This window comes from Megalops cyprinoides, chromosome 3, assembly GCF_013368585.1.
Source record: "Megalops cyprinoides isolate fMegCyp1 chromosome 3, fMegCyp1.pri, whole genome shotgun sequence".
Classification (NCBI taxonomy): Eukaryota; Metazoa; Chordata; class Actinopteri; order Elopiformes; family Megalopidae; genus Megalops; species Megalops cyprinoides.
In genome coordinates, this window is record NC_050585.1 from 31997013 (window position 1) to 32022634 (window position 25622).

Sequence of the window (25622 nt, forward strand, 5' to 3'; positions counted from 1 at the left end):
TCAATCTCAGTTTTTCCGACTGCAGGTCTATTCAAAGCTGGGGCTGAATGGCGAAGTACAGAGGATGGAAGAAAATGCAAACATTTTAATTGATTCCTGCTCTCCTACATACTGTGAGATCTCTGGGTGAATTCATTTTCACTGGTGCCTTCTTCTTCACCCACATAAAGTATGGACGTTCCCTCACTCTCTCTCTGTTCTTCTAAAATACACATACACAGAGAGAGGAAGATGAAGACAGGGCTCTCACAACAGTAGCTGCTATAACTACACACAGTAGATGAGAAATTCCATATAATTTGAAGGGCTTTCTAGAGACATATGAAACCCTCTCATTAGCCAGTATTCTATGACTGGGTTTCTTTCCCCCATTTTGACTGGAAATTTACAATTATTACCACCCTACCACTGAACCAATGCGGACTGTCCTTTTGTTAAAACCATAAAAGAATGTTCGAACTGCACAAAACACAAAAGCTGTTATCAAGTAATTCCCTTTCAGACTTCATACAAACTGAAGTTAATTTGCTAATGCAGGCAGTGATTTATGAATACTAAGAATGCTGATTACTACAATTAAGACTGTAAAATGTAACACACCATTAATTGGAGAGCAGAGCAGTAAATGGAGCACATGCTTGCCATTTTGTAACATTAATATTAAATACTACACAGCATTTTTAATCAACAGTATAGAGTATACTGATAACGATTAACAGGGTCAACACCACTGGCTAATGTTCACCAAACCCTATCTGCCTACTCTGGTATTTCAGAAATGTTTTGTTTGAACAAGCACTGGGAGTATGCATCAAATGCAGCATTTGATGCAGCAACCCCTTGTCATACAGTAGCTGCGAACACGGATACAAGACACGTAATCTGAACTCTAATTACGTCTTTTATAAAGCTAACACATAAAATGGTGTATGGCAGTGATATGAATGGGCATGCATGTTCGAGAGGCGCATTCGGTGAAAAACATGTTATTGAAAAGATATTAAGCGGAAGCGCATCATTTCCAGCGAAAAATGGATGATTATAAGCTTCCATAAACAATACTATAATAATTTAGGTATAATTTCGTGTTATTCTTTGCCTGTGGCCTGTTGCCAATTATTTTCAGAGAACTTGCTGCAATTATTGCTTCAGAGTCATATAGTTTGCGGTTTGCTTTTTTCCTGTTATTTTTCTGAACGAGAGATGCGTAATGGTGCTTATTAAAATTTCCGCGACTTCACTGGTAAATTTAGCAGCCCGGACAATTGACAGCTAAAATTTCAAAACGGTTGATATTCTGACTAGCTCTATTCAAAACTGCAGGCTGCAGGCTGCAGGCACGTTGTACACTTGTTACTTTTTGGCAACAGTTTTACCACATTCAGCATTCATTTAAATTAATGTTGTATGTACGTGTTCGTCACAGCATACATGAAAATATCAGTCTACTATGGAAATGAAAAACATGACAATATAAACCTCTCCAGCTGAGTAGGACACACATTAATAAAAACGCGAATCCTCTTTAGAAAGTAAGTTAAATATGCCCTTCAACTTGATTTAATTGATTTCATTTCTAGAATGTGGTGAAGAGGTTCCTACTGGAATTAATAATTAAACCTTTGTGTTTACGATCGATTCGCTTCGACCACATCTACATATTCCGTAAGGTGTGCACACATCTGAGGTAAAGCACATTATTAAAATTAAATAAAGAGATTTAAACTTACGACTCTCAGGATAGGCCTGCTGCCACACGTTACCCTGCTGTGTGTGTATCAAAATAAAGTCTATGCAACACGATGCGTGCGGCGCATGGCTCTAACAACATTGCTGGACAACAGAACACGCCTTTGGGAGTGCTTTATATTGTTTACCATTCACGGCGGACATTTTTGTAGTAAATACAGAATGCCTTGAGGAACAATATAAATATCTACCCTCTGAAACACTGAGCAGTGTAACGTGAACTCCTGGTTTTACTACCATGCAGGGAAGCTGTGGAATAAATAACATTCTACTAGAGCATGTGGAGCCAACTTTACGAAATGAGATCTTCAGTGTGGGTGATAAAATTGTAAACCTTTTCTGAATAGACCATTAAATACTTCATCATTAAATAGATCGGAGATTTTATGGTGAACCTTGTTCCTTGGCTAAAGAAAGAGCTTTCTTTTTTTAGAATGTACATCTTTTTAACTCCCAGTGGACATCTATGCAGTAATCTTATTCATTATAATCTAATGATATGCATTCTTCAAAGACCCCATTCTGTTACTCCGTAACTGCATCCTTATCTGACTTCAAATTATAGACACTCTTAACTGAATCCTGGGGCTAGTGTTAAAGAGGAAAAAAAACATACAGTTAAGTATTTTTCCTGCAGAAACGCAAGCTGATTTCTGTCCTAAATACACCCAGCTAACAAAAATAAAATTGGCAGTCAGCTATGAATGTTTGTTACAATGTTGCAGTGGTTAGTGTTGGTTAGAAGACATGATTTGTTCCGTCTCCACCTCTGGTAATGTGATAGCTCTCTTTTCATTGGGACTTCACTGAGTGAAGGCCTACTCTCTCAGGTCTGACTGCTCCTCCTAACTTTTGCTTATAAGAGCTGCTTATTGTTAATAAGAAAAACATCTATTAGAGTGAGAAGCACTCGTCTGAGGAGCTGTGGATTATTTACTCCAGTAATGCCAAGAACATTATGAAATTCTGCTGTTTGCATGGAATAAGCACATTCATTGGCCCAGCACTGAATTATGCATGACTTCATAACACTTTTAATCAAAGAGGAGATACAGACTGCCAGAGCTTAATCTTTTCACAGAATTCAGTTAATAAAATCTTTTATTTTTAATATTGCTAAATTATGTCAGAATTGCATACACCTGTTCTCCCATGGTATGAAAATAAAACAATTGCTATGTGATAGCATGATGTCATACCATTTTCAGAATCACAATAGGAGAGATTTCTGTCAATAGTGGATGGTAGTCAAGTAGCAATGTGAGCACAACGTGAGTAAAAGAAAAGCAACAGTGATTTGGTGTTGCAGCAAAATGGCCTCAATTGTGCAATCACTGGAAAATGGGAAATGAAAAACAACATGAAAGGGTTCCAACATTCACTTGTTTTGAGTGCAGGACTGATAAATGCAACCCACACATTCGCTTCTTTGCACACTGTTACCATGGTAACACACACTTCCGCCAGAACACAGACAACCCAGTTCACAGAGGCGGCCCCAAGGTCAGAAGCTCAGAGCGATGGCCAAACCGGCTGTGCCTGACCTTCCTCAGAGAGAGGGTAGGACCAAACTACTATGACTGACTATTCTCAGAAACAGGATGGGACCAAACCACCACGAATGACTGTCCTCCGAGACAGGTCTGGACCAGAACACTCTGACTGTCTATCCCCAGAGAGAGGGTGTGACTGGGCACTGTGACTGACTGTCCTCATGTACAGGAGACCAGGGAGGAGTGGAGCACAGCATTGTCCAGACCCTCTGCTTGAACTGCCTGAGCTGAATGAAATTTTAATGCAGACGATAAATAATTCTAAAACCTGGAGTCCTGATTTAAAACAGCATCCTGGCTGAGAGTACAGCGAGGCCGGCTAGCAGGAGCTGTGCTGCTCATAAGTCACCGCTACAACTGCAGGTCTGACAGAGTGCAGGACGGGCCAAACCCCTGTTTCATAACACAGCCACACCCAGCTGCTGCTCCTCATTCTGAACTGGCTAGAAACCATGCACAGACTGTGGATCACAATATATGCTCTAAATATGCAGGAACATGTAATCTGAATGAAAGGACGGCTCGATCGTCAATTATCCTGCCTGAGAACAATTTGCTTTGTTCAATTTCATTATATCCCAAGCTTTCGCGGGGCTCATTTTGGATAATAATGCAGAGAAAGGGTCCGGTTTTCCCAACACTCGTGCACCCGCCCTCCTGCCAGGCAATTTCATTCCAAAGTGAGGCTGGCCCATATGTTTGGAGATTATGTCAGCCCTTAAAAGCAGACACATGGTGATGGTCCTTGAGTTTGATAGAGTGTGGCTGGCAGGGCCTCAGGTGTCTGTCTGGCTTGCCGTGAGGTGACTTTCACTGTACCACTTCCACCATTAAACACAGCTGGCCAGCAGGGAGACTCCCCTCCTCCTTGTCACATCACAGCGTGAACTGAACAGCAGACTTGCCTCTCTAACGTCTGCCACACAAATAAGCACCAAATTACTTGAGATACCTTAGTATCTCATCAAAATGGGACAACCGTCTCCCGGAGCTCAAAATAAAACGGACTGGAAAGGCTATGATTTCGGATTTCAGACCCTCACACCCTCCCCGCCCTCAAAATGATCACTCACCGATGTGTACAGGTAGCCCTCGTTGTTCATGGCCAGGTACAGTTTGGTCTGCACACCCTGGATAGCCACCACCCGGAGCCCCACGGGAATGAGGTTAAACATTGCTGTGGGAGCGACAGAGAGAGCACATTAATGTCCAGCACGTGGCCAACAATCCATATGGAAAAAATACACAAGAAATAACACTTAGTTCATTATATACAAATTTCCATACAATCAAAGCTTGAAGGTTGCATTCGACGTGGTTACAGCATAGCTTTTATTTGGCTTGGAGTCCGACGAAGGGATTGCACCTGGCCGTGGGCCAAGGTTTCTGACCCCGAATGTGGACATCATTAACAGGGAAAAGAAAGGGGGAGATGGGGTGGAGGAGGAGGGATGCCATGAACAGCTGACATGGAAAGGCAGTGGTGAATGGGATTTTCATAGTCCTGGACGGGAGTCTGACTGTAAAAACAGTCCGGTTCATCTGGGTTTGGTTGATTGCATAAGGATTTCCTGAAAATTCTCCTGAATCTTCATTTGGAACTTCAAGAATATAGGGGATATCACATATGGAAAAATATATAAGAAGTAACATAATTAGAAATTATACATAAGGAAGAATATATAGGGAACAACACGTAGTAAACTACATACAAGGAATATGGGAGATAACAAACAGGAAACATTACACAGAATACTACAGACAGGGACACTGGCCAGCATTTGCAGGAGCACACACGCCATTTGCACACTGATAACCAGGAACACGCCATCTATCAATCTGATTAAAACAGAGGCAGTCGTGAGTGCTGCTGATAACAGGACAAAAACAGAGACGAGGTGAGTCCCTCCAGCCAGCTCTCTATTCTCCGACTCCCGGGAGAGACCTCTCTCAGCCCAGCACTGTACGCAAGATAGCGTACAGCGCCAAGACACCTCAGAGCTCTGTCACACAGTTATCTAATCAGCCAAACACGTGACAGCCACTCATCTCCAAACCACGTCCATGGCCAAGAGGAAGGAAAAAAAAGATCGGCTGGAGTGCTGGTGCTTTGTGAACAGATGTCTGGAAAGTATGACCTCTGGTGATGATAAATATCTCATAAATTACATATAAAAATTATATATTTCTATGCTTTAACAAAACTTTCACACTTTTTAGAAAGGCATTTGCAAAGCTTAATAATGGAAAAACACATGAATGATGGAATAATGACACTCTCAGAAGCAACTCTGGTCTTTCCCTTCCCTTGATTTTCTGGTGCACCTCTCTCCCTCTCCATACTCCGTGCTGGCTGCATGTGGGGCGTCACCCTCTTGTCTCCAGCAGAATACACCTGGGTCCCAGGGAAGGGGCTGGTTTGCTACGGCGACACTGACAGCCACAATGAGGGAGTACGTGGAGAGGGAGAGAGGAGAGAGAGAGCACGGGCAGCAGCACACGCCACCTGCTCTCCAAGCCTGTGCCAGCGATCAGTGTCACCGCGAACAAACTGCGTCTCCAAAAAGCTAGCCGCCCCCACCTGCGACTGTCTGCCAGCTGCTTGGGCTCGCAGCCTGGGTCGGCGTCTCAGGAAAGTATGTGACCCGGGGCCATCGGCTGCTGCCAGCAGGACCAAAGGTCTGCCCACCCAAGTGCCCCGCCACCAGACCCTTCTTCATGACAGGGCTACAAACAGAAGCCTCCACGTAACAAATTCCCCTCGTGTTCCCTTCTCAAAAAGACATCGTCCTTTTATTAACACCCATGAGTTTCATCATAATTAGGCGCACGATACCCAGCATTAATATTTCACACCATTGCACGGAGAGAGAGTAAACAGCTGTACCTGCTGAAGCGTTGCTAATGCCTGTTGTTAGAAAGTGGCACACAGACACACCCGCTGCCTGAGGAACCTCTCCCCAAAGGAGCTGGGGTGTGGTCAAACCGGAGAGGCTGTCACTGCTGAGAAGGGTTGGTAGTAGCAGTCCCCCCTGACGCCCCCCCCCCCCCCCCCCCCCCCCTTTCCAATGCCTTACTACTGATCCACACCTGCTGGGGGCGAGGACCTAAGGCAGGATGCAGCTCAGCAGTGAAGCAACACAGGGGGCAGAGAAGCTGCACAGCCCCTACGAGGACTGTCACAACAGCAGCCATGTCTCCCCATCACCACCTTTCCTCTGCCTCATCAACTGCTTTCATTCTCTGTCCCGCCCCCACCTGTGAGGCTGAAGCCATTCGTGGGGACGATCGGGTCAGCAATTACGGGAGCGTGCCTCGCCGTGCGCAGAGACCTCCCTGGCCAATCAACGCCCGCAAAGGCCATGCGTGGCAGCGGTAAACCTCATTTCAGAGGGATTAGCGGTCGTCGCCCATCAGGGATTTCCGGGGAGAACTCAATTACCTCCACCTCACGCCGCACCTGAGTCTGAGCGGTGCTTTCATTAAGACTGAAGATGCTGCCACCTCCTCCCGGTGACGGCCTCCTTCCCGAGCAGGGACTCGAGTGTTCTCCGTCAGGGCCCATAATCCACTCTCAGCATTCCACAGAATAGATCAGACAGGACAGGTAATGAGACGGGTATCATTCTTTCCATGTTCAAACCAAATCTAAAAGCAAACCCTGTGGTAAAGCCAATCTTTCCTATGCCTGGGAAAAAAAAAACTCTTTAATACTTTCCAGTCATGCCTGAACCTCGAGAGCCCTTCTCTTCCAAAAGTCAATCACATCATCCTAATTGCAAGACGTGACACAGAAGCATGTTCACTAGACCTTAACGATTTCTGAAGGCGCCCAAGCACGGATTTCGTTGTTTGGAAGACCAAGATGACAACTGATAGCGTGTGCGTGCACCACTGCGCAGCAAATTAACAGAGATTAAAATCTAAAAATGAGTCAGAGCGAGAGGCCCAGCCAATAGGCATTGATTGAATGTTTGCAGCCAGCCCTTGCAGACCCTTCACCAATAGATAGAACCTAACTCAAGTGATGGTCACCGAACTGACATTCATTAGAGCCCATCACTGTGTGTTTGTTTGCCTGATTAGTCCTGGAAGAGTGAAGAGGGGGTGGGGAAGAGGCTGGAGAGCCACTGTGGCCATTCTGGGCGAGAGGGCTCGAACTGGACAGAACAAGAAATGTGTTTTTCTTCAATGGCTTTCACTCGTGCTGATTAAAATATATAAATGGCTGTTTACATTTTATATTTAGAAAATATACTTTGAAAATAAATGTCAGGCCAAAATGAATATTGTCCCCTATTATCAAAAAATTCTTCAAAAAGAGAAGGTGATCTGTTCCTTCCATGGTGATTTAAATATGAAGATACTTTGCTGAAATTGTAATTTAATTGCCCTAATCTGTGCCCTTTTTCCACAGAGACAGCCAGTCCCATTGTTAATTCAGCCACTTCCACTTTTATTTGAAAAACAGTAAAATCAGTCAATCACGACTTACACATAGAGTACCAAACAGAGGAAATGGTGAGAGCCATGCTGTTGTAGAGGTCCACTAATGAGAATCACATGACTAAGTCAAGTCTAGTGATGGAAACTGGAAGTGGATTTTTATGGACACATGTTAATAGTACCATCAAATGTAAATGGCAAAAATTCAATGTTTTATAATAGTCATTTCAGTCATATCTGCCTTTCCTCTCTCTAATAGGCTTTTCATGCTTGCACGGCTGCTGCACCCCCTCCACAACTGCATCCTTGAGTACTCAGCTCCAAAATCATCTTATTTCTCATATACTGTAAATTTTAATTGCAGAATTAAACAAGTAAAGTGACATTGAACTGCAATTACACTGATACAGACACTTCACCGGAAAGTAGTTATTCTAGAAATGAGATTTTAATTGTTCAGTCATATATGAGGCTGAAAAAGGTAGTAATAATAGGGGCTTTAAACATACAATAGTTAAAGAAATGGAGTAATATTTCTAACCATACTTGTAATGATAAGATTCCTTTCCAAACAAACATTACCTTTTGAAAACAGTTCTCACAAATTCAGGTGTTGCATAACATCCCCACACATTCACTACAAAATACCGAGTGGCACATATTTTCTTCTGTTCTTCTTTAAATAACATTATTTTTATAAAGATGGGCAGGCAAAGGAAAAGGTTACATGGGCATCAACAGATGCATCTCACAGTGTTGACAGGAATAACATGAATGGGTGTGTGTGTGCACATGTCTGCCCGTGAGAGTGCCCGTGCATACGTGCGTGTGTCTGACCGTATGCACGTGTGAGTAGGTCCTCACCCACCATTACTGAACGCTAAGAGCTTGAACAGGATTGTGCTACCGTTGCCATGGAGACAAGAGTGCCCAGTTTCTAACAATGCTATTTTTGTAATGGTGTGAACAACCTCACTTTCTTCCCCCCCCCCATCTTCACAAGCCTTTTTAATTTTCTTTTTAATTTCTTTTTTTTAATGTAAAAGAAAAAAAAAAAAAAAAAAGACGAACATGGCAAGCCAGCTGTTACATAACGCAACTCCTCCCACATTGCCGTGGAAACTTTGCAACTGCAGCCCAATGGCAGGAGCACAGGCACACCCGGAGAGAGTTGTCTGATTTTCCAGCTAGATCATCGAGTTGCAGACACACAGCGTTATCTCCACCAATCACCTTGGCAGGCCCTCTGGGATCCATTTACTCAGAGACAGGGCCCTAGGAACACGCTCTCTCTCTCTATTTCTTTCTCCTGAGTTGCTCTGGGAATTATGAAGCCAGTTGATTCCCCAGCCGGAAACTTGGGCTACTCAAAACCAGTTGCCAGGGCTGATTGAATTGCATCTAATTGGCAGGAGCCAGAGCGCTGCGTCTGCTTCGCCTTGGTGGGTTGATTAAATTAGCCTCATCTGTGCGCCATCATAACACGCACCACACTACCAGGTGACGCACAGCCACCGCCACTTGGTCACCTGGGGTGTCACATTGCAGCAATACAAAACAATGATCAAAAACAGAGCATGTCCTCTTCGTGGCTAATACAAGTTCAGACAAGCCCTGCCATGGCAACACAGAGAATGCAATTCATCAGCAGATTTCCCTAAAGGGCAGTCAAATACACTACAATCGAACAGCACCAGCCAAGCCGACTTTAATTTCATACATAAAATCTATCTATAACAATACTATTAGTTCAGGGGTAACTTTTTTGAGCATGCTTCAATTCCAGTTTGACTCTCTCCCCCAGCTTCTACAAAATGCATACTCCTCATACAAGTTCTGGTGCCCCTGCACACTACTGGCATAGACTAGCCTTACAAATTACATTAGAGAAGGTCATTTGATCTGTAACAACAGTGTCACAAAGGAGTGAGGGTCAGACTCACTCATGCGTTCCTCAAAGTGTTGCCCTTAGATAAAGAGTTCACTGAGATTTGTTAATGTTACCTAGTGACAGAAGTCTTCTGTTGATACTGAAAAGACTTCTGTCCAAATCATTGGAACAACTATTACCTTATTTCCCCGTCTCCTCTGCATTTCTTTTTCTGAAAAGGAAACTTGAAATTGATTCAGATTTAAAAATTAAAACATTAAAACATTAAAAATGACTGGTTAGACTGTTTAGATTACAGTTAGTCACTAACACTTAACTGAGTCGACTTCCTATTTTAGCACCAAGGGAGAGGAACATAAGTGAACCCATTCTTTGCCATCATGATCTAAAGTTGTACCTTGCCTAGCAGGGCACTGAATACTGGATTCTGAGTCTTAATAACCCTTTTCCACTCTGTAGCAGGCTGGCTCACTTTGTTCGGGTTTAAATGGATTTTCAGATATCTCTTTTCATTGGGTTGACCCATGTCCACCCAGACTGCCTGCATTACCGCTGTTGGCCAATGATGTTGCTTCTATCAGTGTCTGTGCTAAAAGCTGAGGAGACACTGAAGAGAGGACAGAGCATGCCACCATCTCTGGTGAGAGCAAACAACCAGAGATATAATATAATACGGAATATAATACGGACGTCCTTTTCACAAACTTCAGCCTGCAGGCAGCCTGCCGGCAAAGTCCTAGCAGTCATCTCAATCTAGGCAAACCCCAGCATTCAGTGTGATGAAATGCACTACAACTCTTGCCACCGGTAATGCAATGGAAAAGCAATCTTGCTGTACTCAATCGGCCAGCTTTGGCTCCAGCCTATACCAGCATGGTTGCAACTTTAGAGTGGAAAAGTGGTGTTAGAGCATCCTTGTTATGATATAAGTGACTGCTCTGCATCACACAGTGCATATGGACAAGATAGAGAGTGGCCACATGGTATGATTATCTGTTTGGCAGACATGAAGGAACAGGAGGTAACGGTCAAAACTGTTCGGGTGAGAGCTAATAATGATTCCAGAGGATAATGCACTTTATGCTGCCTGAACTCTTCTTAAGTGAATTAGTTTCAAATGAAATCCCCAATGGATAAATCTATATGTGTCCCTATATTTTTCAGAGCATGCAGGAGCTTTCCCTGCTGGTTTCTGTAATGCCTTGGAGTCTGCAGCAACCTGCTCATTTTCCGCTCGTTTTCATGTTATTTGAAAGAAAGAGTGTGGAGACTAGCCTTGTGGGTGGGGATTCATTGGCACAGGGGTATGGGGGAAAGAGGCAGGACAGTGATTTGGAGCTGAGCTGCTATGCTGAGCAATCAGCACAAATGAAAGAGAGATAGAGAAAGGAGAGAGAGACGGTGAGAGAGAGAGAGAGAGAGAGGCTGTCTGCCAGCTATAGCACATAGAAATTGCGACTGCACTGACGGAAGACCGTGAGCACGAGAGAAACAGAGAAAGCAAAAGAAAGAAAGCGAGGGAAAGAAGAGGAGATGCAATGAATGACCAATCATCATAGGTGGCTTTATACTAATCCCTTTTGATTTAGGAGTCAAGAGACTGACCGTTTAGAGAGGTTAACCTGACAATTGCCCCAACACAGATGGAGGAGACTTACTGCAGCCATTGTCCTAACAGCGGTAGAGCAGACTTACTGCAGCCATTGTCCTAAGAGCGGTAGAGCAGACTTACTGTAGCCATTGTCCTAAGAGCGGTAGAGCAGACTTACTGCAGCCATTGTCCTAACAGCGGTAGAGCAGACTTACTGTAGCCATTGTCCTAAGAGCGGTAGAGCAGACTTACTGTAGCCATTGTCCTCCTCCTTCGTTCCATCGATGGTTCCATCCGCCTGGAGCTGCAGATGGAACCCCTGCCGACTGTACAGCTTTGTCACTATTCCCTTTAACTGGGGCTCTGTGGAGACAGGAGGGGTTCAGGGTGAGATCAGGAGGGTGGGCGAGGGTGTCAAAGCAGAACAGCAACGGAGACACAGTACTGACAACAAATCCACTCCTTTCTCCCTGCCAGTGCGGAAGGATGGATTTTATGTTTGAAAGGAATATGTGACGCCAGCATAACTGGGAATCTAAGGCATGCATGCATATCGAGATGAGCTCAGACCACTTTTCACTGGAATCACATCTTTCTCTTGCATGAAACAGAACAAGTTATTTTTTGAGACACTGCTGTGCAATTTCTTCACCTCTTGCGAAAAACAATTTTCAGTACGACGTGGGTGATGTTAAAGACTCCTGCTACAGCATCCCGTATAGTGGTTCACTATTTTCATATTCCCCACTTGCAAGTTTTTCCCTTCAGAAAAGGTTGTCTGGGTGATAAACATGCTTTGAATATTTTCTGCACCACAAGCTTTCCATTGTAAGCCTTTCAAGCTGGAGGGATGCAGACTCGCCCTTTTCAAGTTTTGGGTTTTGATTTCAATTATAACAGCTCAGATGAACAGTTATGCATGATAATGTGTCCTCTTCCCCAAAATGCCAGCCTACTCTCCATAATCAGCCTGGCTGGACTGCGGCTCAGCACAGCAAACTGAAATCGCGCGTCGGCAGATCACAGGGCTGCTCTCTCGCCATTGCTGTAAACAACAAGGATGTATGTGCATAATTATGAAAGAGCAGCCGAACAATTTCTGCAGGTACCTCTTTTCTGCTACAGCCTACACCATGTTTGCGCTCCTCAACAACTGCTAGATGTCCTGTGCCATTCATATAAATGATCCTTTCCTGAGACCTGAGAGGCAGTGTGAAATTCTGCAAGTGAGTCAGTATGTCTGGGTGTGTGTGCACGTAGTGTGCGTGTGTGTGTGTGTGTGTGTGTGTGTGTGTGTGTGTGTAAAGAATAGTATTAATCCCTATGGATTTGAGATGGGCTTAAATAAGTGTTTGTTCAGGGGCATAATTGTAAGATGCCTCCTCCCCTGGCAATCCCCTCCTCTCATTGCTGGGGGGCCAGCTGTGCCTGGGGCCCCCTGTTCACCTGCCTTACGTTCGGCATTATGGGCACGGCCCACGAGAGCCGTCAATAAGACCAGAACGCAGACACGCGTGTCCGAAAGGAGCGAGGGCTGACGCAAAGGACCGTGGCAACAATGCCTCTCCTCTCCTGGGGAAAAAGGGGGAGGGCGTGGTTGATGCGATTTATTGCAGACCCATTTTTTCCCCAGCGAAGGCCACGCTGAGGTTGTGCGGACAACGGCAGTTGTGGGACCCCCCACCCCCTCAGGAATCAGGCGCAGGCACCTCACTGGCGTGGCCGCGCCATGGGGCCGTAGCGCCACATGCGTGTTACGTAACGTTCTACCTCCATTTTCCCCCCCTCCTGTCTTGGGGGTGAGGAGCCAGGCTGCATGAGGGCAGAGTGCGGACAAAAAAGTAGTAGAATTCACAGCTGGATTGTCCTTATGAATCAGAAAGCCTAGGAGATCCACAGGAATGACTGAAATTTCATTTTAACTACACTATTTGTTCTCTTTGCAGAGACTGATCAGGGGTGACTTACCTAGATCACGTTTGACATATTGCATCTGAACAATTTACTGAAGATGTGTGTCCACCACTCTTCCTGAGTCTTAATTTAGGTGGCAGTTAGGTTCAACACAATGATTTGTCTCAAAGTACAAGTGAGCAGGGCTCTCCAGCAATTCTCTACTCAGGTTGCAAGTCTGTAATGCTTTCGGTTGCAGTCCCTAAAACCCAGCTCCCTAAACACTGCAAAACAATGACCTTCCAAACTTGGTGGAGGATTCACACTCAGCCACTGTGCAGCACCTTTCAGCTTCCTCATGCGCAATGTAGGGATGACAGTGAGGTTTATCGTTGCATGAACCAAATGTAAGCTAACGAGACAGAAACCGGACTGAGTGAATGTGGAGGCCTCAGCTCTGTTTTAAGATGCAGTGAGACTGTTCATCTGTCCTGCATTCTCCTCCTTTGAAAAGCACCCTCTCAATCCTCCATCATCCTCATGTACAAGACACAACACTATCGTCCAGGGCCAAATCTCTGAAATGCTGCTCAGGGTAAACTACTGTGTTCATTATGAAAAATGCCAATTTTAATAAGTTCTTATTGGAATGATATTGTTGTTGTTGATGGTGATGATGATTAATATTAGTAGTAGCAGTATTAATTGCGTCATTACTCGGACAATCTCGGACAATGTAATCACATTTTAACATCTGTCATTGTTTTCAATTGTTTGACGGGGCACATAGAATTCCTTTTTTTTTGCTTCATATAGTTCTAAATTCTGCCTCATTTGGAAACACAGCTAATTGCCCAAAGAACAGAAGACTGTGCTACTCAGTAGCAGCTCAGACAGAATGAAGGCAAATCCATGAACCTGAAGAGGATCCTGTCTGATTCTGTGTGACACCATGTTCCAACTGTGAGAGTCAACAGCCTCAATGAGCCCTTTCAGGGTTTAAACCCAAAGGCAGCTGGGTAATTGAACTAAATATCACATCCTGGTGGTGGGGTGCAGCCTGGTTAGGAAACTCAGGATGTGACCACCTTCCAGCCAAGTGTTGGTGTGACATGTAGCAAACAGTGAATAGGTTTTCAGTGTTCACCAAACATGTATGGCTTGTTATTAAAGTTGGTTGTGACATTACTGTATCAGATTTAACAAATACCACCTGGAGCTCTGCAATACTCCAAGGTATTCGTACACAGTCATAAATATTTATTTTTTCAACACAATATTTGAAAATGTTTAAGTGAAAATATAATTTACATGTTATAATGAAATTGTACAGCTATTATATTGTGTCTTAAGAATGCAGTAGGGGGAAAGGTATGTTCCCTAATATTATAATGATTATTTTTGTGTTGTTGTTATTATTATATTTTCATTTGCCTTCCTTAAATTCACAGTCGAAATTTCAACAAATGATGCTAATGATTACGACAATGGCGAATGATAAAAAAAAAGAAATAACACTAATGATAATTGTTTTATGATGCGAGTCAGAGGCACAGACAGCACCAGACCTGGTCGCCTTCTTCTCCGCTTCTTGGAACCGAAGAGTTTCACCCTCGAGAACACGCTTAACCTGCTGGGTTTCTCGCAGGTTCCTTTTCCTTTATTCGGACTGCTTACGCAGCGGCAGGCATTCGACTTCTCCCGCTCCCTCGCCTGCCTTTTCTGCCGAATGAGGGAGCTGGCGATCGCTGCGGCCATTGCCAGTTTGGCGGCTGGCTAATGGTACAAGTTCCAGAAGAAAATTCTGTCTCCTCCACCCACCCACCGATCGTGGGGGGTTCACCCCGACACTGTACTTTAACTTTTAAAATCAAATCCAATAATCCACGATCGTATTCAAATGCGTAGCGAAGTCATTGTTGTTGGAAGAGTCTCGATTGTGTATAATAGTCAAATGGGTTCTGTGTGCTCAATACCGACGTGTCATGTAATTTCCAATACGATTTAGCACAGAATCGACGGTTTACATGTTCCGGTTGTTGACTGTCATATTGGAGTCTCTCCTGGGCGTATCTCGACAACGGTGCATTTTCTCTCCGTGGGGAAAACAGTCCTCAACAAAATACGGTTAGACGCATCTTCCCCATTCACACAGTGCAAACTATGGCAATGCTGTACGAAGGAAAAACGTCGACTTCACAAATGTATGGACACCTAAAATTGTCTGAGCTACGCAACTATTAAAACCCGTCATGTTTCCCCAAAAGAAGCGAGAGAGGCTTTGAATCATTCCACAGAAGCTCCAACAGCACACATGAAACCAGACGCAGATGTTTGAGAAGGGCTTCTGATTCGCAGACTGGAAAACACCGGTTAACAGGTGGATAGGTAAATGTTTTTCCTCGTTCGCAACAGAGCAGTTCAAAAATATTTAGGAAATATTTGAGACTGAGAATGAGAGAGGGTACGAGGGGGGAGAGGGGGAGGGAGAGACGGGAGGGAAAAGGGGGGGAGAGAGAGGTAAGCAAAAAGCTGGAAGAAAAAAAGATCAATGTGAGGAATTTAATAGGTAAATTGAAAATAGTTGCCGCAGCAGATCTTCCTTTTCTCCCATTTTTGTTTTTTAGTTAGAAGTCATTCAATTTAGTGATACACTCAGGTACGGGAACGAGGTCCAGTGGAGAGAGGCACGGTCTCGACAACCCTTCGGTATGAACACCCCTCACCGTAGGAGTGGCGAGGCTGTACGAGCGCTATGAAAACGGCATCATTAGCCTCCGGCAGACCCCGATTCGACAACTTCTCAGATGCAGTTAGTAGACCAAGAAATAAAGAGGCCGTCGTAATGTCAAACGCAGCGATGATAAGAAAAACAATTAGAAAAAACAGCCCATCTCGTTATGCAGAATTCACGTCTCCGACTGCGGATCCTCCCGCGAGGAGAACCTAGGGAATGGATTCGCCGCTTCTTCAGCAAGCCAAATCGTTCGCAATGCCGTGAAGGAAGAAGAACATCCGCAAACGGAGTTAAATTGTGAAATCACTTGAGACGTATCTTGGAGACCCCGCTGCGGCACTGTAAAGACGGTCAGATGTGGCTCCTCATTCAGCAGCTGCTCACGGTCGTTCTCTCTGTGCTCGGGTGGATGGTGACAGACACCCAAACAAACGTGACCGTGGTTATCAAGTAGGCTACCTGAAGCACTGTCACGTCTGTGCCACAATCTCGTTCGTTCCAACTGTACGGCTCGGCTGCGGACTGGACTCGAACTACGAAGTTTAACCCGAACGCCGCGTACCAAAACCTGGAAAGCAACAGTTGAAAATCATTCTCTGTTAAACACGTAGGCGAAATTACGTGTGTTCAATATTTCACACTCTAACACCCTGCGCCAGATACTGATTAACATGAGACAGCTGGAGACGCTTACCCTTTCCTTCATTTTTAAGACGCGCTCTTTGCCCAGTGGGCGCAATTTGCTTAAGCATGCAGGCGAGACAGACACATGCGGACGGATAAACAGATAGATAGATAAATAAATAGATAGATAGATAGATAGATAATTTATTCATAGAAAAGTTCACTTCCTCCTATGGGGTGAAGAACATGAGATCCTAATTTTGTTGCAAACAAGTCCACACATTTTTTTTTAAGTTGGGGCATGAAAATACAGTATATGTACAATATATTCATTACTTCTACACATTCTCCACTAAGTGTAATACTGATGAGGAATGTAACAATTGTCAACATACAAAAATGGTTTTACCATACCTGAGAAAAACCTGTAGATGCAGCTAAAACAGTATTCTAAAATAGTACTACCGCCACTACTACTCTTACTACTACTGATAGTAACAATAACAATAACATACTGATGATGATGATGAAATACTAGGCGGAAGAGGACGCACACCATTATGAACACATTGCACATGGATTCTAAAGTACTGATTTCCAACAACTTTTCTCAAACTGAGCAAATCTGAAGCATGTTGCACAGGAGTGCAACTGATGTGAATGTAACCGCTTATCCAAGTAAAAAGCCATGGAACGTCAGTTAACCACGAAACACCAATGAGAATGTCATTTACAATGCATCAAACAATATTGTCTATATTGGGGGGGGGGGGGGGGGGGGTTATAGTGTACCAGGTAATTTCCTAGGAATGGACTAACTTTTCTGATTAAACTCACTTGTTCACCTGTTCTTTCCGTTCTTCTGCTGTAGCTAAATACTTACCTAAGACTGACGTCCCTTTTGAGACATCGATGTTTGGTCAATGGCGGCCTTACCTTCGGGTGTAATAAGATTACACATTTAGTACAGGTGCGGAAGGACGATCCTGTTCTGTTTAGGTTTTATAAGGTAGGTTTTAGAAGACATTTTTTGGCGGGAGCAAATGCCATTCACTAGCACCGGTGAGTTTGAAATATATCACTGTTTTGTAGCTGCTGATATGCACGCAACCTCATGTCAAAAGCACTGTGCTAAAAGCACACCCAATTTACATATTTCTCACCAGCTCTTATCTAATATGATTAAAATATGTGTGGTTCTTTTATGGTTTACAATGTGTCTCTAAAAAACAGTTGGAAACATAGAAACAACACATTTGAATTTGATCCGTAATTAATTACTGGGTTGCAGTTATCATACATGAGAGGCCATCGTAAGAAATCCGTTATTGTTGCCGCAGGGATGCAGGAACGCTACGTGATTGTGATCGTACATTGTAATGAGGTACCACATGTGTAGCACCACAAGCAGACGGCAACAGCGCTGCTCGAATGTCGAGCGTTTGTTTTGCAAACTCGCAGCTAACGCCCATCCAGCTCCTCGCACAAAAGACGAAGACTGCTGTCTCAGATGCACAACAGACGACACATCCAATTAATGGCCTGTCGGAGATGACCGACGATATAATCGACCTCTGATAGAATCGCGCAGTCTTCAAACTGTACGCAGGAAGCCGACCGCAACTCTGAAATTATGATCGGTATCGTAAACTGGACAATACGGTTATGCACTACGAAGATTGACAAAACTCAGGGTGGCAACGCAAAGTGTTCTATCAAGACGTCTGCCCCATACAATACACTCCATGTTTTTTCTATCTGTAGTATACAACTATGTACAGTTATTTACTAGGTATAGGGGTAATATAAAGCGATTTCCAGGTGATCGACTCTGCTTGCACGTTCTTTATATCCATGCATCACAGGTGATATGAGCAAATTCTCCCCAATAGTGCCACCTACAGCTACAAGCGAATGACGCAGAATGAGAAAATTCTTACCTCTGTGACACACCTCTACCACGGTGATATACCGCAGTAAATTTTCATTCAACCTCAAGTAAATCAATACAATTAAATGCCTTTTAAACGGAGAGAATAAGGTTTTACATCGTGCATTACATTTCGCTAAACCCGAGATTCATAAATGACACGCTGTATGTAAATGTAAATGTAAATGTATCATGGTCTTAATGACATTGAACATTGCTCTGTTTAAGAGACAAACCCAAACTAAATTACGGCTATAAAGTAAAGCTTCAGTAATTACTATTTTCTTTTAAAAATATGATAGGAATAAAATCGACAATGTTACAAAACTGACAAAGGAACATGACATTCGGGAAACAGAACGTTGCACGCCGGTGCGTCCTTTTTTTTAGTGAAGCCTAATTCCTACCTAATTACTTGTTTTTCTAGGAAAAATGCGACTAAAGTTCTTGAGCAATATGCCGTAACTCACGAGAACATCGCTAGGATAACTCTAGAAGCTCATTTACAACATTCTTCTGACTGCGGCCTTTAGACCACAATTAAAAGTCAAAATGTTCAGCACTATAACACTTCTTCAGAAATATGTACCTAAAGCCGCCAGTAAGATACAAACATTACACAGTAAATGGCAAATCTGAGTCTCACACGAAAACAAAAATCTGTTCAAAGAAAGCAAATTACATAATTTCATTCAAAGCTTAAACGGGACCTTAAATCATTTCAAACTTCAGGACCACGGACAGATCATTGGGGCGTCGTTCTATCGATGTGGAGTTAGAAGGACTCGATTAAAAACAATCGGTTGACAGAAACTTAATGACCGATTTTATAAATCTTAAATCCAAGCATTTTCATAATTTCAGATGAAATCGTTGTAGTCTGCGTCAGAGGCCCGCAAGACAAAAGGCTTTTTCTGTTATATTGTAAATTATCCCCTTAAAATGAAAAAAAGACAGCATACCTGACGTTGATCTCCTCAAAGGAAAAGCCATGTTCCTGTATGTAGATGTAGATGTAATGTAGAACCAAAAAGTCTGGAGAACGTGTTCGCAGCCCTAAGACGCGTGCAGTGAAAGGGAGAAGATAATACAAAGTTTAAGCCATATTTAAAGAATTCTCAAAGGTACCGACGAAAATCCATCAAATCCGCTGGAGTGGTGATCCGAGATCATTAATGGGCATTAGTGACAGGCCATTATGACTTTTAAAATGTTCATTAATGATTCATTGGGAGGCATTGTTGATCCGGCAAACACTGATAGAGCATTTTCTAAACGGTGCTATGCGCTAGGCAAAAAGTCAGGCACACGCAATGAAAATGTACATGTTGCCCAAGCCGAGGGTCAGGATGACTTTACTCTCGGATTACAAAAAATGATTGTAAGACGATCCTCTAATGCACCGAGTAAACCAGTTATGCCGGGCTCCTCACTTTCGAGTAGAAAGCATCTACGTGCATCAACGGATATGACAACGGACATTAGAGCGACGTTTAAACAATGCACTCTGCTGCCTTGAACACTTATGCAAGCTTAATTATTAATGTTTTCGAACGCCTGCATCATTATAGCGACACAGCATGAGGAATGTGCAGTACCCCCTTGCTGAAAAGGCAGTGGTAACTAATTTAAGTATGGGGTATTATGACAGGTTTACTTAAATGGCATACTTGAATGAGCTTTCAGTTACAACAGCGCGAATATGCACTCTCTCCATCAACTTTCTGTATGATTACATGACACTGAAACCTGACAGCATTTACGTGAAGGGGCGTGGGGAACAAGCTAATTGGATGCTACGTTTTCCCTTACATTTTCCTTTTTAAGTACGACAGACCATCTTGCCCAGGAACCTGCTTGGCATTGAAGGGCTACCTTGAAATCTATTCGGAGAAAATGAATATAATCAGCACAGAAGATTAAACTAGCTAATATATGCTACAATTTGACTACTAAACATCTTCGACAGACTAAAAAAGCTAAAACAATTGAATAAAGTAAAAATGTCTCGCACTGAACGCTAGATGGAGCAAGTTATTCACATCTGCAACTGCAACCCGCGCTTTCCCCATGAAAGCCTGGTGTTGCCGTCTTTGTTACTTTGGTTCTAAATAGTTCCGTTCAGCCGAAGGTTAAGAACTGTCCCTGAAATGTCAAGTTGGCTGCCTTGATCTAAAATCGATTTCATTACAGTTCTCCTGGCTTTAAAAATCCTCTACTTTGTACGTCTCACACTACCCACAACATTTGTACAAGACTCAACATTTTAATTTGGCAACTGACAAGAAAGTAGTAGAATATCATAAGGAGTAGTTTTACTTACTAATGAGACTAATTTGCTTAAATGAAGGATGATAAGGTGCTGATTTATGTTGATGGCTGAATCATGTAAGATGAATGTGTACACTTGCTGTTGTTCCCTGTGTTCAGCTGCACCGTTCTGTTGCCATTACAGAAAACGCACTTATAAATCAGAATACAACTCAATCTGCACACTAAATAAACATGCGCAATACTAATCTTCTGGCAATGTAGCAGATAGGGGGATTTATTTGCTGACTCTCTGTTAAACCACAATGTCTTTTTCCCTGCTTTTCCTCCATACGTAATCTGTATCCCCCTCTCACTACACAATGTAGACATAGGGCTCTGAGGTGCACAGTGCTGGGACTTGAGCCTCTTTGTCTCTTTTTGGATCCTGTCCTTAGCCTGCAAGCAATAGCTAAGGGCAGGATCCTAGCTTCCTAACATTTTAAAGCTAGACAGAACACATGCCTCCCCAGAACAGCTTCTCACAGGGTGGGGTGGATCTCCAGTGGCCTGTTTTCAGAATCCTGGCCTTCTGTCTCATTCCATCACTCAACCTAGAATTCTAATTCTGCCATGAGGCTTTCTGCTCCTAGACCTGTATTGGCAGCTCCTGTATGTAGGTTTCCTTTTTTACCATATGTGTGTTTCAGATAATTTGAGGCTATGCAGAAATGAGACGGACTGTTTCTTCAGACGTGCCTGTATGTTTTACCAGAGCTGTACTCTAAAAAAAGAAAAATGACAAGTTGGTAATCCTCTATGAAGGAGAAAATACATCTAGACATGTCACAATTTTGTAAGGTTGCCTTCTGCTGTATAGGGTTATTTCTTTACCCTTTTTTACTTGAATGTGGTTTCAGATACTGTGCCTCAATCTCCCCCCACTCAAAAATCCACAACACTTCCTAACAGCATACAGTGTGCCCCTCTTAACTTGCTCTCCCAGCAGCTAACACCAATTAAGCGAACGGAATCACTTGGGCACTTCACGAGACCTGAGATCCAGTCAGGTCATGTCTCCAGAGTAGTCAGGTTCCGGGCGCTGACTTCAGCTTGAGACCTTGGAGTATAATTACTGCAGCGGCCCAGAAGCTAGGCCACACATTAAAGCTGGAGCAGGACAGAGCGTTGCAGTCTCTGGAGCTCCGTCTGTGGTCTGGATTCACAGGGATGGAGAAAAGGCTGAAGGACATCGAAGCCATTTTGGAGAAAACATCAAACTTCTTTCAGTCCTGTCCGCTCAACCGTGACCCAAAAAAAGCTTGCAGATTACAGTGAAAGAAAATCATGGGAGATCTTCATATCACAAAGGTAACACTGAGAGAAGCAGGAGTGTCAAACCAATATTGCTGTGGTTGAAGGCAGTGTACACATGAGCAGAATTCACTGTTCAATGCTCAGAGGTTTACTGTAAGGATTTATTGTAAGGAAATTCATCTCCCCTTATCTGTGAATTTCCTTATGGATTTACTGTAAGGAAATTCACAAATTAGGGGAAGTACAACCAAGCCATACCAGAAGAGGCATCCTTTTCAGACACACCAAATCACTGGCTTCTTCCACTTGAGGGTTGAAATAAACCATCAACATTTGTTTTCAGTGAGTAGCCAGCTGGAAAATGTAACACCTCATGACTGGTGCAAAATCTGTAAATACTTTTCGGATGCCCAAAATGGCTATACGGGCCCTTGGTACAGCCACAGGCTTTTTCACTCTCCACTACCACCCTGATGCGTGATCTCTTCTGCGGTCGAAGGGTGGGTCGAAGGACAGGAAAAGAGACAGGCACGGAAACAGCGCTCCGGGACACTCCTGTCTTCATAACTGGCTCCTTCCCAGCTCTGCCAGGGTACTTGCTCTGCTTGTTATTCATTGCAATGAGGCGAGCAGACCATCAAACACAGTTGGGTTCTGTTTCTGGCAGGCGAAGTAGCTTTTTATGGTGGTCAGCTCGAATCAGGTAGACTCCCAGAGGGTGTTCCAGCAGAGCGGCCAGGCTGCAGGTGTGACTGACTGACACCTGGCAATGACAGGTATGTGTGGCTGTGGAAGAGGGGGGGTGATATTGAGATGAGCCACAAACAGGGTAAGAGGAGGTGCATTGTCCCCATTTCCCTTGAGAACTCTTATTTTCCCAAACCCTTTATTAGGTTACTGTACAGAACATGTCTGTAGAAGGCTGTGTAGCACTGTAAACATTCTAGTTTCTTATGTAAAGGTGATTACATGCACTGCAGTGGCACTAGTGGGGGCACTAGTGAATCGTTTCACTGCAGTCGTCCTAGAGATTGACTGCATGAGAATATATCGTCACTATGACAGAGGGGGGAACTTAGATGACTCAGACACAAGACACTGTCTGGACACTGAACAACACTGTATCAAAAAACACACAGCCTTACCACCGTCTTTGGTCTAGGGAAGAATGACATCACCACCAAGACTAATGATGTGCACTTCTGTGATACTTCCAACTATGACCACTAGGTGGAGGTGCGGTTGAACATAGAACGATAAGCACAATGCTGCAGATGACTTTGATCCATAATAGAGTTATGTAATCCAAAGGTCACTGCTTGAATGATACTCATTGTAGTGTTTCTGCTGATTTTATAATCCTCAGGCTTTCATGAACACCTAAGAATTTGCACATTCTTTTACAGTCTGTATTAGCTTGGCAGACACCGATATGAAGTGTAATGTGTTGTCAAGTATAAGCCATTTATACAAATATTTTAGCGGTTAAGGTGATGTAACTTACATGCAGGTTCAAGAGCATTTCCCCATCACGTGACACTACCACTGTAGTGACTCTACAATCCCACTATTCCGTTCATGACAATGAATACAAGAAATGCACTAGATCGGGAGGAACTTGGGCGGTCGAACATTACAACACCTGCTACTTTGGAATAGGGAAGTTAAGGCCATCTCCCATAATTCCAAAGTGCTGAGAGAAGCCTGAGCCAGAGGCCTTCAGTATGACTCTGGCATTTTTTTTTTCATCCGTTCCCCGCAGCATCCTCAGGCGAACAGGGTAACTGAAGCTGAAGAAATTAAAGCTCTGCAACTCACCAGAGGAATAGGCTATTTTTATCACCAGGTGTTTAAACATCCAGTCTGATCTCTTTGTGTGTTTATTTTTTACCACAAAGCTATTTATTCTATGATAGGCTTGTCAGTCTCAGTTCTAACTTTGAAAGAGCACAGCTCATGACAAAGACTGCTGTCACATCCAGGAGAGCAGTTGACAGAGGTCCAGTTTCTTCTCGGCTGCTCATTATAAAACGATGAGTCATATCACAGACCGAAAAAAGTCAAGTCTTCAGTTTGCTGAACTGTCTACAGCAATACTCGCTAATGAAGGAGTTCTTCATACATTTTACAGGACTGATCCATTTTATACCTTACGGACCATGCTGATTATCAGGAATATTTGGATTTCAACCACATCTAGATTCTAGCTGATGCCATAGACATCATTACAAGTGAACAGCATGCATACACTCTTCGATAAGGGCCCAGTGATGCTTCAGTGTAATCTCAAGCACAGTGCATGGTTCAACTCAGAGAAAGCCTGAGCTAAACGAGAATCTTCTGTCTGTCTGGCATCAGCTGGCCATGGCAGTTCCAATTATTGTCCTGCCTTTAAACAGCATTTCAGCATTTCTCTGCTGTGTCTGACAGGGAATGGTTGTCTTAAAAGCTATGGGTTGGGGCCAGCAAAGTCCCACAACTCGTTCCCAATAGACAGATGCCATTAACAAGCCCCATAAATAACATCAGTCTTGCTTGTTTTTCTTCCTCGTGCTTGAGTACAAACAAACCCTGTCTATGTGAGGCCACAGAGAGAACGCAGACTTGATACTGAGTCTCTGGGACGGCGTAACTGTGCAATTGGGCATAAAAGCACATTCCTGTCTGGTTTACAAGGATGTCAAGGAAATGAATACAAGTGGAATTTGTGCTTATAATTTACAGTAATACTGGTGCAAATCAATCATAAAATATATATGCGACTGTGAGACCTGTATTAATCTTTGTCCGAGCATTTCCCAGGGGTGTGAACCATAATCACACGGAGGTCAAGGCGACATGAGGGGAGGCCTGTGAAAACACGCCCTGATGGACCAGTATAAGAAGACTGGTTGTGAGGTGAATTTAGATGAAAGACCTGCCCTCCCCTCCTGAAGGGCCAAGCTTTCACATGACTGGTTACAACATGAAATATTGGAGGGAGAACGAAAAATAGCAACAACAACCGGGTACTAACTCAGCCTGAAGGAATTTAATTAAACAGAGTTTCTCCTTCTAGCATTAAGGGCACGCAAGACACAGGTGGCCATTCGGGTCCAGCGTTTCTCTGGGACCCTGAGGGGTGGAGGGAGCTTATACCAATTTTACACCATGTGACTGCAGTAGGGGTCTGTATCTCATCATGTGCATGCGCATTCCCAAAGTCAACATCCAACCTCACGCATGCTACGGGGTGAGCCGGCTGCCACGACTGTGAGCAGGCTGAAGATTGAAGATATTCAGAAACAAGTGAAAACGTTTATAAATATTGAAACAGACGTGTCACAAGTGTTTCAATGCATGACTAAAATGCATATTTAATGGGCACGGGTGACAATGATTAACGCATTACTTTTCAGGACGATCACTCCTTGCGAAGTTCATGAGTCAGCGCAGAATTAGAGCCACCAAAGTGAGCATTAATTTAACAGTAGGCTCCATGGGGGAACAGTAGAACGTGCACGGGGGGGTGGATCTGGGAATGCACCGTGTTCCTACTGCGCTTTGAAGACTATTTCACATTTGTGACACTAAAAAAGGACAACCAGTGTATGAAGGAAATAGCGGAGAAAAGGGTACTGTAAACATAAATCACTGAATTT

At 43.6% G+C, this 25622-nt stretch overlaps 1 protein-coding gene across 3 annotated transcripts in view; it reads right to left on the reverse strand.

Moving 5' to 3' along the window:
* Positions 1 to 25622, reverse strand: part of LOC118775240 (fibroblast growth factor 13) — a 101899-nt gene that overhangs the window by 11117 nt on the left and 65160 nt on the right. For 2 of the 3 annotated variants that reach the window (XM_036525057.1, XM_036525056.1), the window contains exons 4-5: positions 11483 to 11593; positions 4376 to 4479 (exon numbers count right to left, since the gene is read on the reverse strand). In XM_036525057.1, the coding sequence (XP_036380950.1) occupies positions 4376 to 4479; positions 11483 to 11593 (215 nt within the window). Of the gene's footprint in view, positions 1 to 4375; positions 4480 to 11482; positions 11594 to 14691; positions 15380 to 25622 lie in introns of those variants that run through there. The other variant, XM_036525058.1, reaches the window with a different exon arrangement.